Source organism: Drosophila montana, unplaced genomic scaffold, assembly GCF_035044405.1.
Source record: "Drosophila montana isolate Dmon_TW-CO22-7 unplaced genomic scaffold, ASM3504440v1 contig_1083_1, whole genome shotgun sequence".
NCBI classification, from domain to species: Eukaryota; Metazoa; Arthropoda; class Insecta; order Diptera; family Drosophilidae; genus Drosophila; species Drosophila montana.
The window spans coordinates 886,847-900,959 of record NW_026996074.1 but is presented as its reverse complement, the minus strand read 5'-3'; the positions used below and the strand labels follow the sequence as shown (position 1 = coordinate 900,959).

At 38.9% G+C, this 14,113-nt stretch overlaps 3 protein-coding genes across 41 annotated transcripts in view; 2 read left to right on the top strand and 1 right to left on the bottom strand.

The window, feature by feature from the left end:
• Positions 1-22: 22 nt before the first annotated feature.
• LOC135427909 (bolA-like protein DDB_G0274169) lies at positions 23-796 on the top strand. Its single transcript, XM_064681682.1, has 2 exons — positions 23-458; positions 517-796. Exons 1-2 carry the CDS (start codon positions 168-170, stop codon positions 673-675), a joined length of 450 nt encoding a protein of 149 aa, XP_064537752.1. The 5' UTR covers positions 23-167; the 3' UTR covers positions 676-796.
• Positions 688-2,371, bottom strand: Ppox (protoporphyrinogen oxidase). The gene has a single exon (XM_064681425.1). The coding sequence runs from the start codon at positions 2,258-2,260 to the stop codon at positions 812-814; it is 1,449 nt and encodes a 482-aa protein (XP_064537495.1). The 5' UTR covers positions 2,261-2,371; the 3' UTR covers positions 688-811.
• A 757-nt stretch (positions 2,372-3,128) lies between these two features.
• slo (calcium-activated potassium channel slo) overlaps positions 3,129-14,113 on the top strand; it is a 53,298-nt gene continuing 42,313 nt past the window's right edge. For 14 of the 39 annotated variants that reach the window (XM_064699743.1, XM_064700017.1, XM_064699960.1 and 11 more), the window contains exons 1-2: positions 5,872-5,888; positions 11,419-11,757. In XM_064699743.1, the coding sequence (XP_064555813.1) occupies positions 11,422-11,757 (336 nt within the window). In that variant the 5' untranslated portion in view covers positions 5,872-5,888; positions 11,419-11,421. Of the gene's footprint in view, positions 3,181-5,259; positions 5,612-5,704; positions 5,889-10,777; positions 10,971-11,418; positions 11,758-14,113 lie in introns of those variants that run through there. The other 25 variants (XM_064699760.1, XM_064699785.1, XM_064699823.1 and 22 more) reach the window with 14 other exon arrangements.

The window sequence follows — 14,113 nt, the reverse complement described above, 5'->3', positions numbered from 1 at the left end:
ATGTTGAAAGTATTGTATTTGTAAAAGTTTTTAATTTATCGGTTTCATCCCATTTCAAATTAACGTGCACCTATCGCGAACTGAACTGGTTCATTTCGGCTCTCATAAAGGCCTGACAACAAATTGTTTATGTAATTGTGCAACAGCTGTGCAAGAACATTGGAAACATGTTTGGCTTAACGTTACGACAATCCGTTCGAATTTCAGCGCAAAAGGTAAACCAACTACTAAGCACAAGCGGCACATTGGTCAATAGGAATCCCGAGACAAACATGTCGCAGGAGGCTCAGTATCCGCCAATAGAAACGGCAATGAGGAAAGCGCTAACAGCGGAGCTTAATCCGGTTTTCCTGGATGTTACCAACGAATCGCCCATGCATAACACTCCCAAGCAAGCTGAATCGCATTTTAGAGTGCTGGTCGTATCCGACAAGTTCAATGATTTGACGCTCATTAAGGTAAGACCTCGGCTGACACGACTGCCTATATCGAGTCCCCTAAAATGTATCCACGCAGCGTCATCGACTGGTAAACGACACAATTAAGACAGCGTTGAAGGCGGCCGGATTTGAATTCATGCACGCTCTCTCTATTGAGGCGAAAACACCAAAGCAATGGGAGCCCGAGCATGAGCCGGAAAAAAGTCCACCTTGTCTGGGTGGTTTTGGTAAATAAATGGCGGTTCGGTCGAGGAGGGAAACCAACGGAATTTAATGTGCAAACGGAAAATCACTCAAACCATAGTTACAAAAGAAAATATACAAATGAATAAATAATGACTAATTGAAATATATAATTTCAGTTCATGCGATTAGCCCAGCGGCGGCGGCCGCGGGTGCACCGGCAGCTTCTCTACCTGATTGCGGGCAGACAATATGACGTCGTTGATGCCAACACCATCATAGGCTGCGCCACATAGGGACAATGGCAATTTGTAGTTTTTTATGTAGCTCCTTATGTTCTCCACGCGTCGCTTATGTCCGACGGTGTACTGGGGAATGCACTTGTGAAGCGTGTGTACGCGGCTAAAGTTAGGCTCTTCTTTGATGTGTAGAATCTGGCGCACGTGCTGCTGTGCAATGTCGCGCAATTCCTTCTGGCTGGGCTGGTGGCCAAACCACTTATCGAACCAGCGGCCGCCCATCATGACGGTTAATATCGTGTTGCCAGCCATGTCGAAGCAGCAGCTATCGAAGATGACTCCCAGCACGGCCAGATTTTCCACGGGCGGCACCAGTAATCCAAAGCCCTCCTGCTTCAAGAGCTGATCACTGTTGTATTGCAAGTTGACCACGACCACGTCCACATAGGCTATGTCCAGCAGTTGGGCGGCCAGTGACGGATGCTGTGTTCTCACCAGCGGTGCCAATTGGTGCGCAGGCAGTGAGCTAACCACATGAGCCACCGGCAAGTCAGCATCGCGTAGACTAATGCGTGCGCCGTCGCTGTTAAAGCTTAGATTGTGGCACTTGCTACTTAGCTGGACGTTCACATCGTGCTCACCCAGATATTTGCGCAAAGCTCGCGGCAGCTGTTCCAGGCCATCCGCGAGGCCGTACATGGCCCACTTCTCTTGGACAGCTTGCTTGTACAGCTTGGGCTCGTCTTGGTCAAACAAACCTACTTTGCTCTCGTCTACATCGTTTTTGAACCGCGAGTAAAGCATACCCTTTATTATTCCGCCATATTTTTGCTCTTTCTCGAAGAGACTCTCCATGAGAAAACGCACACTGATTTCGTGCGCGTCGCCAGCACAAATGCCACAGATCATTGGGCTTATGGCGTAGTCAGCAATTTCCTTGCCGAATCGCCTTTGGGCAAAGCTATAGATGGACTCGTCTTCGTTTTTAGCCACAGTGCTGCCAGTGGTCAAGTCATGGAGAAGAGCTCTATACAGAGGTTTTGTAAAGGGGGGAACAGTGCCAATAAGGCCCCTGGGACTGTTTGGCAGCAAACAGATCTGGCCCTTGGCATAAAGCATGCGGTTCCGTGCCGCCACATGTGAACTGCGTATTGGTTTAATGGGAACTTTCAGTTGCTCCACCAGTTCCAAGGTGTTGGCACCCGCTATACCTTTTGGCCGTATCGTGCGCGGCCCACTCTCAAACAAAAAACCGCGATCCTTGTGCCATTCGGAACGTATCCAGCCACCGACGCGCGGTGATGCCTCATAAATGGTCAAAGGTTTTCCGAACCTTCGCAATAGATAGTAACCGGCGGATAAGCCACTGATGCCGCCGCCGAGAACGGCTGTTGTCATGGTGTAACTAGTGTTTGGTTATATAAATTCATGTGCTCTATGTTGCTTAATATAACAACAAATTTGGGCACATTCCTGACTACCAAATCAAAGCAACCTGATTGCGTCTCAAATATTTTGCTTATCGGTATTTGATACGAATTATCGATGATAACGATATTTAACTCAGGGCTCCAATTACTACTTCTAGTTCGCGCCTCAGTTAGTTAAGAAACGATGTATTTCAAGACAATTGTTTATTAATTAAAACAAAAACACACTCACAGCAACATAGAATACGCTTCAATAAAATATTTTGTACACAGCTTACTTTAAAATTTAACAAATGGGAATTATTTGAGCATTGCGAAACTCTTATATTCCTGAAATGGGCACTTAGCAATGATTAAAGGGAATAAGAGATAACCGGTTCACTAAAAACCTGAAGTTACATGGTTATTAAAACACTTTACTTTAACGTGTTCGCTTTAAAGAACTTTAACAAAATTTTAATATATATATATATATAAGATGTAAATGTAACAATGTAAGTGCGAAGAAATTTTTCATTCATATACATATGTATTTACCAAAAAGCACAGCCCAGAAATATGCTACAGTTACACTCAAGCACACAGCAAGTCAAAGAGAAATATAACGCTTTTTTTTTATACGCCACGTGAGCGGATCGCTAAGCGACCAAAATACAGTCACAGGAACACACACACACACACTTGCATCGTCGGTGCATTTTGGCGCCAGTTTTAATGAATCGCAAGCTCCACCTGGCATGCCAGGCCCCGAGCATTCCGAAAAAGCTTAAAGACGAGCTTGGGCTGCAGAGCCCCGAGTCGTCCGAGTTCGCAGCGCGCAGAATTGTATCCGCTGCTGACGAGAAAGGTTGGTGCTTGGCCTGTGCGCGTCGTGTGCTTGTGTGAAAAGTAATGAAAAAGTTCCTCATATATATATATATATATATACAACACACACACACCCAGTTTTCCATAAACGAATACTGAGAAAGTAAAGAAATTTCATACTGCGTATGCCAATTAAAGAAAAAAATCCCGTACAATACATTAAAGCAGTATTAAAGCTGACAAGAAATTTCAAATAAGAATAAGTGATGAAGTGTTGATAATCTGGATAGTAGGTGAAAACCGTTTGAAAGATAAAAAAAAAACATTTTAACTTCTTCTGTGACATATTTTTGGACAGGAAATTCAATTAATATGGCTCGGATCTGAGACATGTAAATGTGTATCCGTACGTGAAAGTAAATTCGACAAAATAATAGACAATACAAATGATTATATCGATTGTAGTGAATATAAAAAAAAAATTTCAAAAGATTTAAGGACACTCAAAATAATAAGTATTTATATTGTGGCAATTTTTCTGTTTATTGTGGCATTGCTGCGGGTTTTTATTTAAAAGGAGCTCGCCTATATATACGAATTGCTAAAAGATTCATTCGTTTACATATATATATATATATATATACACACACACATGCGCAAACTCATACACAGACACACGCACAGTGCGCCAGTTTCATGTTGAATCGAACAAAACGAGCACACAAAAGTTTTTAACGACGACGAGCAGAACGACAAAGTCAAACGAAAGGACACGATGATAAAGTCGATGGGTAGCCGGAGATATGGTACAGTAGTATCGTTCTATGTTGTTGTTGCTATTGCTGTTGCCGAATGAGCTTCTGGCCCCGTTCTAGCCACGCTTCGTTGTCATCGCCAATGTTATTTTTGTTGTTTCCTACTCGTCTTCGTTGGTGTTGGCGTCCGTTCTGCGCGTTTATTGGTATATGTGTGCCAGTCAGTCAGTGCCCGAGCATGTACCTTTCTATATATATTTATATATATATATATACATATATATATATATATATGTGTATATATGAGTGCGGTAGATACCTACAAGGAAGTTGAACCAAATTTCAAACGAGTTCGATGCGTTTATAGCCAGTCTGTCATTCTGTTTACATTTCGGCTCAAGGTAGCAACACTGGCAGTGCTCATAATTACAGCATATTTGCATGATAAACAATACAAATACTAAATAAATTTGACAGCTTTTGTTTTGTGAAGAATATGCTTTTACAATATTTATATACTATGCTCTATGGAATTGCGTTGTGCGGCTTGTTTTGTTCGTGCAGGTACGTCAGTATGTGCATACATATGTACATGTGTATTCATTAAAGTATGTATGTATGCGTTGCGAAGCACAACTAAAAACTAGGGCAGTGTGTTTCCGTTTCAACGACAGGCTGCAGAAACTCTTGGAAGCGTTCATTGCCTCGCATACGCTTCACGCGCACGGTTCACATTCCTTTTCTGTACGTTCGTTGCCCTGCAGGCAAATACTAACTGGCGTCTCTCTGTCGCATAAACAGCGTTTGGAAATTAAATCAGGCTGGATAATAATGAAAATTAAAAGCTAGTAAAGATAAATAAAATAGATAAATTCAATTTAATAGTTGTGATAGACACGGCGTATGCTTAACATAAATTAATTTGTGCCTTCAACTCGATATAAAAAACTTTACACTCTTTCGGACTACATCTAAAGTACATGCGCAAAAACTGAGAGAGGGAGAGAGAGAGAAATAGGGGAGAAAGAACTAGTGAGAGCAAGTCCTAAAAACCGACGTTCAGCTGCTGCTTTTGCTTTGAAATTTGCTTCGCGTCTTTATTTATTTATTTACCAGGCCGCGTTTTCATTTTTCCCCCAGTTACTGTAATATGTGATGGAAAATAGACAACTGTGCGAATTCCATCTGTGAAATTTGTTAAGGAAAAGCATTATGAATGCCATTCGCCGTGCAGAACTCAGCAATATAATTTTTGCCAGTATCTTGATTTAATTATAACATCCTTACTGGCCCTTAAAGTCTTAAAGACCTTTTGTTATTACGAAATATGGTTGAAATTTGAAAATATGTGAAAAGTGAAACACAAAATTATTAAATATGTTTTTAACAACAATTCTAATCATAGCAAATACTTAGATCAAAATTAATACAAATAAACGCACAATGAAGTTAATAACGGTATTCTAATGAAACAAGAAATTACAAAACTAATTTATATGAATTGAATGACATAAAACTGTATATAAAGAATCCCAGAATATAACAATCCGAATGTGATGCTATAGAAATTAAAGCAAAGCAAATAACAATATTTCTACGGCTACAATAATATTAAGAAACACAAAACAAAACAACAAAAAAATAACAATTCTATTAATAATAATAAAAAAACAAATCGACTACATATAAATGTGCGATTTGAGCGTGTGAATGTTGGCAGCCCTGGAGCCCTGCCTCGGTGGTATAGCCTGTACTAGGTGAGTAGTATTACTGGCAGCGAACCCAAACCCGCCCCTCTATACAAAGATACAAAAACACTCTCCTACATATCTGACGCACACAACTTCAAGAAGCGAATATGAGAAAGGACACAACCATATCGATTGCGGCTGCTAATTTGGCTCTAATTGCAAAAGAGATATCAAAATTCAACCAGATACCAAATACGAACCCGAAACCGAATCAGCTAACATGGCCAGCTGGTGTCCAAATTGTCATGAACTGCCACCGTTTTATCCGCCCATCTCGCCAAAGGTAAAACCCCATTTCTTACGCGTATAACACAAGCTAGCAATTGTGAAAGCTCAATTGTGCTCGAACTGGACATACATAGATGTACAACCAGTGCAACCAAGAATCAATCAACCAATCATTCAATCAGTCAGTCAATCAATCGATCAATTAATTAATCAATCATCTTGTGCCCATCATCATTAGCGCAAATAAGAAGCGGATGATTAGACATTAATCAGGAACTGGCTTGCCGGGTCTATGCTCTATGATGACTGTTTCAGTGTACGAACACGCTTAGTTTTAGCCTATGTCCGCTAATATGTATGCATGTATGTATATATTTATGTGTGCGTAGTTGTATGCGAGTTAAGCAGCTCGCGTGACCTTTGCAAACGTGGCACAGAAACTGAAACTTAACCAGACCCAATGCTCAGGGGGCAGCGTAAGCCCTTCGGCCTTGGTAATGTTGCGACGCCCGCGGTCATCAATCAGTGGCTACAATCAGCGGGCCAAGTGCCACCCATAAATTGCTCAAAAAGTCGAAGGGTATTTGTCAACTCGTTGCTTGTCGCTTGGCATTTGCCACAGCCGTGTCGGCTCTGTCTCTATCTTTGTTCTCTACACTTCTTGGCGTCCCACAAATTGACGGACATGTGTCAAGTTATCTACCACCTCCCTCCTCCAAGTCCATGTCCACGTCCACGCCCACACCTTAAAATCAATAGTTCGCAATGTAAATTATTACCACTTGGTGTGACTTCATCCATTTGATTGCCGCCTCAGGCCGCCCGCTCCTTTCGCCGTCTGACAACCAAATCGGCTCTGTCTTGTGGCATAATTTATATCGCTCTGTTATCTAAACGCCCTGCGACTGGGTTATTAGTCGCAGCAGGTCGTCGGTCTGTAGTATACGCGTATCTTAAGTCCAGTTAAGGCACTTTGACAAAAAATTTCAAAGTAGCCCAAAGTGTCAAGCAACATTCTTTGAATCAACAACTAATTATTTTTTAAATCAATCAGTCTACAGATTGATGGTTTGTTGTTTATTTAGCTGAACCTAATGAATTGAATTGACAAATCAGGTCTGCTGCCATTGACTTTCAAAAAGTATCCACATGTACTTTAAATTCAAATGGAATGGTTCATTTGCAATCTTGGCATTTTTAGTTTTATTTTTTACTTTTCGACTACAGCAAACATCTGGCAAAGACAACGATAATTGTTTGTTTATTTATAATTCATACAGTTTATGGACAGTTCAGTGGAGAATACACTTTTCATCGTCTCATTATCGGAAGCGTCGAGATCTTTATAGATTATAAATGTCAATAATGCAATAATGATTCTAAACTAATATTGACGGGCGTGGAAAATGATTCAAGGATATTTTTTTAAGATTGATAACGACTAAATGCTTTATTATTGATATTAAAAAAATCTTCTTATAAACAGTATTTCTTATAAACAGTAATAAGACGATCAATTTGTAAATGTACATGTTTAATTCTAAAATAATCCTTGCATTTGTTCTTATCATCTTTACCTAATTCCCTATTAGCATTATCTTTTTAGACCAATCGAATGCAATTATATAGCTTGCTTTCCTGTACCCGTTTGACAACATAGAAATATTATTGAAAGTCAACGTTGTGCCGATGTGTAAATCATCATTCCATGTATTTTACAATTTCAAGGCTAGCGTCAGTTTAAAAATATTCATCTGAGTACACTAATTCAAAACATTTTTAATTGGCGAAATGCAATAAAGCGATAAACTTTACCGCACCGACTGTCGCATATAACATGAACTATAAATACGAGTAAGACAGCTCTTGTCGGCAGTGCCCGACTAGAATGTACCCTGTAGTCAGGAAATGAGTTTTTCCTTCAATTTTGAGAGGACCTATGTATACTCTACGAGAACATACATCCTGAATTTGTATTCTTCCGACCTTGAGTGCTCAGAGATATTGTCAAATCCAAATCTGAAAATCGATATATATTCATTTTGCGTAAACGAAGTAAGCTTTTGAAGATTTGAAATAAACTTGATCTCTCGCTCATATAGCTTATAGTCTCTGAGATCGACGAGTTCATGCACAGATACATAGGATCATCGAGCTTGTGCACAGATCATAGGTACAAGATGACTCCTTTTGACATTTACATACCTTATTATAAAAAACAAGTTAGAGGCTCTAGTCGGGAGTTCCCGACCAGGGGATACCCTGAAACCTATAACTTAGCTACGAGCTTATTCGCTTTAGCAGTCATATATAAAAAAAAATAGCTATCACAGTAGGACTCGACCGCACTACTCGCCACCACCTTCACTCCAAAGCCATATCAGCAATTTATTTCCATTGAGAAAAAAAAAACGAATTAAAATAGCAGCACATACACACTGCACAGAAAACTATAGAATCGATATTGCAATGCTGTTGATAGAATATGTAAAACAAAAACGCGCATGAATGCGTGTGTGTGTATACAGAAATTCCTGCAATTTGCGCTAGCTGCCGCAAACGTGACCAGCCAAAATATTTTTTCTATAATAACTTCTGTGTTTCTTAAAAGATTTTAATAAAATTTTCAACAGTAGATCTTATTATGCTATCGAATATTCTTATATTCTCAAAAAGACAATTGCAATAAAATTGTTGCTTAGATTGGTGGGTAGTGTAGACGGGCAGGTGGCATTAGCTATGAAACGAAAGATGTTTGATATATGTATATATACTATTCAAGAAGCTACGTGTCAAATTTGGTGACCCTAATTTTTATAACTTACGAGATTTGCTCAAAAAACAGGATTTCGATATCGATTTTTATCGATTGCTTGGAAACGGGGCAAGTACAAACTCGTCATACATACGGACAGACAGAAGGACATTGCTAGATCGACTCGGCTATTGATGCTGATCAAGAACATATATACTTTATGGGGTCGGAGATGCTTCCTGCTGCCTGTTACGTACATTTGCATAAATACAATATACCGTTTTTACGAATTTTCTATGGGTTCAGGGTATATAAATACACATTGCTGCCGCGGCTGCTGTTGATGATGAGCAACTGTGGCTAGTGGAAACGCGTAGGTAAACCGGAGGCAATTTAACTGGGGCAGCTTGTTGCCATGTTTGAGGAAACGGTGGACTGTTGCTGTGGTTGGGTTTGGGGTTGGGGTCGTTGTTGGCCTGTCCCCGCAGGAAATAGCAAACAAAGCGCGTAAATTATGAAACGACAGCTTACTGGCAACATGGCGTGACTGGGCTGAGTTAACCTGGCGGTTCCTCGTTTGCCGCTGGGCGCAGAGAGGAATGCAAAAATGTGATTGTGTGTGTGTGTTTGTGTGCTTAGAACGGCACTAGGCAGAACAACAAGAGAACTCATATTTTATTTATACTTATATATTTGCCCTGCTGTTTTTGTTGTTGTAATAACAATTCATTGTTGGCAACTCACGCACACATTGACACTGACATATATATGGGTATATATGTATATTATACAAACGTATGTTCTAATACACTTTCCCCGGGCATCATCATTTTGAGGCGACGTATGTGTAAATTTAACAACTACAAGATACTAAGCTTTATCAAATAAACTGACTGATTGAAATACAAGAAATCTCGGAAGTCTTAAATGAATCCTATGCAGCTGGCCAAAAGGACCCCAACTAGTTTGCTAGCTAGCTAACTCATACATAGAAAAATTTAAAAATCTTCAAGCGAGCCGGATTAAACCAGGAATTTCAATTTTTTTGTTCCTTGAACGGAGCCTTAAGCCAGATGGGTTGAATAAAGAACAGCTGAATTAGGTTTGATATAGAGGAACCTGAGCAAGAATATCAAATTACCAATCCAATAAATAAGATACTTAAAATAAATGTTAATGTCAAGTTTCAACCGTAAGCCGTGAGCCTTAAGCCATCATTGTTACATCTAAATTCAGAATTATATTATAAATATAATACTTATAATCAAATCAAAGGTAAACTTAAAAAATCTGAACTTGCGGCTATAAAACTGTTGTAGTAGATCCCCGAATTATGTGGCACTTTTTAGACAGAGTCAGGAAGAGTCAGTATCATAGTTAAATATAGATAACATTTGTATTAGATAAGTTACAGTTGAAGTTTCTAGAGTAGAGTATGCAGGTGTGGGAGGTGTAAATGCTAAATTTTGTTTTCATTTTTCGTGCCTGTTAATTCAATTCAATTTTGTCGCCTGCGTTGACAATTTTCGCGGTCAGCCAGCGAGAGAGCGAGCCCGCGCCCGCGTCAGGAGATAGCACGCTGGCCAGCTAAGCAGCTGAGCAGACGGCGTTCATTTTCAGTTGGTGCGCGTCGGTTGTGCTGTTCGCTCGTTGCCTCCTTTTTGTTTGGTGCTGGCCTTAATCGTGCGTGCTGTGCTGTTGCGTGTGTTTTTTAGATGCAGATGTATCTATAATATACATAAATATATATGTATATAACATATATATAAATGTATATATTTACATATATAGTAGTATACGCAGTGATTCATTGAGTGCGTTGGCCCCAGTTGCTAATTATTGAAAAGCGTGCAAATTTCATTTTGCCATAAAATAATAATAAAACACCGTGTACTAGTTGAGAGGATGTTAAGCTAATGTAAGTCGATCAGATACTTACATATGTATCTAGTAGTCGGTGTATCTAGGTCTGTGCTCGTACTCGTATGTTAAATGTCGCATTGCCAAATCTGACATCTTAAGAAAATTGTAGTCGCGTTCTTTGCTCGTGTGTGGTGTCCATCTCTGTGCGTGTGTCGTGTACATTGCGAGACAACTTTAAAAATAAAAGAAGAAAGATTTGTTTGTTGCTATTTTTAAAGGCGTGCCAAGTTTTCTGTCGTTTTTCGCCGTTATTGTCGCAGTCGCGTCTGTTGGCTCTTTGGTGGCGTCATTATGAAAGCCTTATGCACTTGAAAGCCCAGAGAGCCTCGACCAAACCATAATCACAATATCATACAAATTGTACATATTTATATAGTGTATATAGTGCAGTGCGTCGCAATGTAAGCAACTGAAATGGCAAGCGGGTTGATCGGCACAAATATCAGTGTATTGACAAATGTAAGCCATGAGTTTAATAATTGGTTCATGTTGATCGGTTGCTTATTTTTGTATCTAATAGATAAATTGTACTATACTTTTTTTTTTTAGCATTTACAACTAAGTGTTAATAGCCTACATTCTCGGTCGTCGAAAACTGTTATTTTTGTTTACATTTATGCGCTTTGCGATGCAAACTTGAGCCAAAAAATGTGCTCATTCTAAATGTCAAACGTGACGTACTATGTACGTATATATACATACATTTACATACAAACATACATACTTGTTTATATATGTATTTAAGTATATGTACATACATATTTATAAATGGCTGCCGCCTTGTGCTCATAATATTGTCTCGTGTAGATATTATTTGTAATGGTAATAGTTATTATTTAATTGCTAATTGATTATTAATAGACTGATTATTCTGAATACTTAAGAATGTTCTATGTGCATTTTGCAGGGGATGTCGGGGTGTGATCAAAGCACTGTCGAATCATTGGCCGATGATCCAACAGATTCACCATTCGATGCCGATGATTGTCTCAAAGTTCGCAAATATTGGTGTTTCCTGCTATCTAGCATATTCACATTCCTTGCTGGCCTGCTTATTGTGCTGCTATGGCGTGCGTTTGCATTCATCTGCTGCCGCAAGGAGCCGGACCTGGGACCCAACGATCCCAAGCAAAAGGAGCAAAAGGCGTCACGTAACAAACAGGAGTTTGAGGGAACATTTATGACAGAAGCAAAAGACTGGGCTGGAGAGCTTATCTCGGGTCAAACAACAACTGGTCGAATTTTGGTAAGTATATAATCCCCATCCCTCCCACATCAGTATTTTAAGTGGAAATTCCACTTTGATTCTGTTTAATCTTGGAAATTTACAACAAATCGAAACAATTACGTGGCCGATAAAAATGGGCAGTAATTCTATTCAAGTGCATTCGGGTTACTCATTCAGTTTCAGACCATTTTATTCGATTTGCAAGGGCAAGCTGGTTGCGTGTAAAATGTAAAATTTACATTTTACTTAGCCACATTTCGTTGCTGCCACTGTAGGTCATGCATGTCAACAGCGGAAGCAGCAAAGTAAATCAACCATTTCCATGTACCACAAATACTCGCCAGCAAATTGATTTAGTGGCCTGGAAAGCGGCTGCTTTGGTGTTTTTAATTCCACCAGCTACTTAGAAATAAACATATGTTCTGATAACTAATGATAGCTTATGAAAGAAACCAGGTGACATGTGCAAACAAACTTAATTTAATATTATGCATATGTCACATTATGCAGCCATCCATTAAATGTGAACTTCTGCCTAAGCCGTACGCTACTAGAGGAATTTATTTTCAGACATTTAGAAGTTGCCGACGAATTTTTTTTTAATTTTATATTAATCATTTTGTTAGATTAGATCACTTTTTTTTTATTTTGTTATCAAAGTATAAAAGATTATATTGGGTTTTTGGCATATATTCCCGTGAATTCGCAAGATTTTATTTTCTCCCGCCCACTAAAAGGCCGCCAAAATTGATACATACACAGTTTTTGAGTATGCAAAGTCTCTCCCTACCAGAGTTTTTGAGGTTAAATTTGGCATGAAGATAACTGATGACTTCTTTTAAAGATTGAGACATAAATAATAGATTCACACCTAGTCCCACCCTATAAGCAAAAACGTCTCTAATTCCTAAAACCATACTTTGAAAGTCAAAGCTTAGTGCTTAGAGTTTCAAGCTGTATGCGGCTGTTATTAAACTTTCAAGAGTCTCCGACTCGGGAATGTCTTACTAGGTGATTTCCTGAAGAGCGTACCAAGCTGACGTCACAAGTATTTTAGCTCCCTTCTACACTAACCTCTTTCTTCCCTTAGCTCCACGCTACTGAAAATGCCTTTTTGAATGGAAAAAAAAGGTATCCAAAAAGTAATATCTAATAGGCAGAAGGTGGCTTCTTCCTCTTACGGCAGCACTTAAAGAGCATTTGCAAGGATCTATGCGCATATTTAGTCGGGAGGTGTTTGACACTTTTCAAAATAATCACAAATTCCTTGTGGAAACGAAGATCAAAGCAAAGGCAAAGATCCTTATGAAAGCTCATTTGAGAAGTGTTTCAAACTTATTTTCAAATCCCTACATAAGAACTTTATTAACACCCATTTCAGCGTTTTAGAATTTGACGGTAAATGGTTGAATGAAACTTTTTGTTTATAATACGATCGACCTGAAACTCATTTGGGAAACAATTTCAAACCAAGAATACTTGAGCCGCAAAGGATGGCTTATACCCGCTATTATAGTATAAAGCGAGGAGGGGTCTTCTAATCGAGTGTATATATCTATGGGCGTGTGACTGATTTAGAAATTGTAAATTGGGTTTTGAGATTGGAGATGAAAGAAGAATTAAATTTCCTTTTATATTAACTATCGATTCATTTTGTATAGCATACTTTTGTAAGCACACAAAATGCGTATAATAGAAAATGTTGCATATTTTAATTAACATTGCTCCGTTCGACCAATTTGGGGAATCTACAAACATTTTCAGATTGAACCCTGCACTGTTATCTAAAATTCTAATTTCGCGCTTTGTTCACATTTGGTATGATAATACTTGCTTTTATCAAGCATAACAGATAGAAAGGTCGTATGCATCAATTGATTTCCTCTTAAAACTAACACAGTCGAAATACATTATTTCCATTATCATATGACAGTTCAATGCTGCCACGATAACAAGAAGCAAGTAATAAAGAAAGGGTGCGCTAGTTGGGAATACCCGAAGAAGAGATTCCCTGTCCCCTGCAGTGGGCTGCCCTTTCAATAATTCGCTCTTTATTTAAAAGATTAAAACACACAAATACATAAGCAGACGATGGGAAATACTTGAATTTGAAACCAACATTTGTTTATATAAAAAGCTCAAGGCTTTATATTAGCAGGTTAATATATTAATTTCTGGTGTTGAACGAGTTAAAGTATCCAAAAAGTAAAGTAATTCTAATCATCACATGTGCAAAAAATAATTATGCCCTTTTCCAATTGCCATTTCACAAGTTGATTTCTGTTTGTGACATTTTGTTATATACAAAGAGCTATCTTTAAGCCAACAAGAACTTGCAGCTAATAACGGGAAACGGGCAAAATGAAATAAGCTA

Excerpts from the sequence above, each read along its gene's own strand:
- Ppox (XM_064681425.1), bottom strand. The coding sequence starts at position 2,260 with ATGACAACAGCCGTTCTCGGCGGCGGCATCAGTGGCTTATCCGCCGGT.
- LOC135427909 (XM_064681682.1), top strand. The coding sequence starts at position 168 with ATGTTTGGCTTAACGTTACGACAATCCGTTCGAATTTCAGCGCAAAAG. Across the intron at positions 459-516 it reads ATGATTTGACGCTCATTAAG|CGTCATCGACTGGTAAACGA; the intron begins GTAAGACCTCGG and ends GTATCCACGCAG.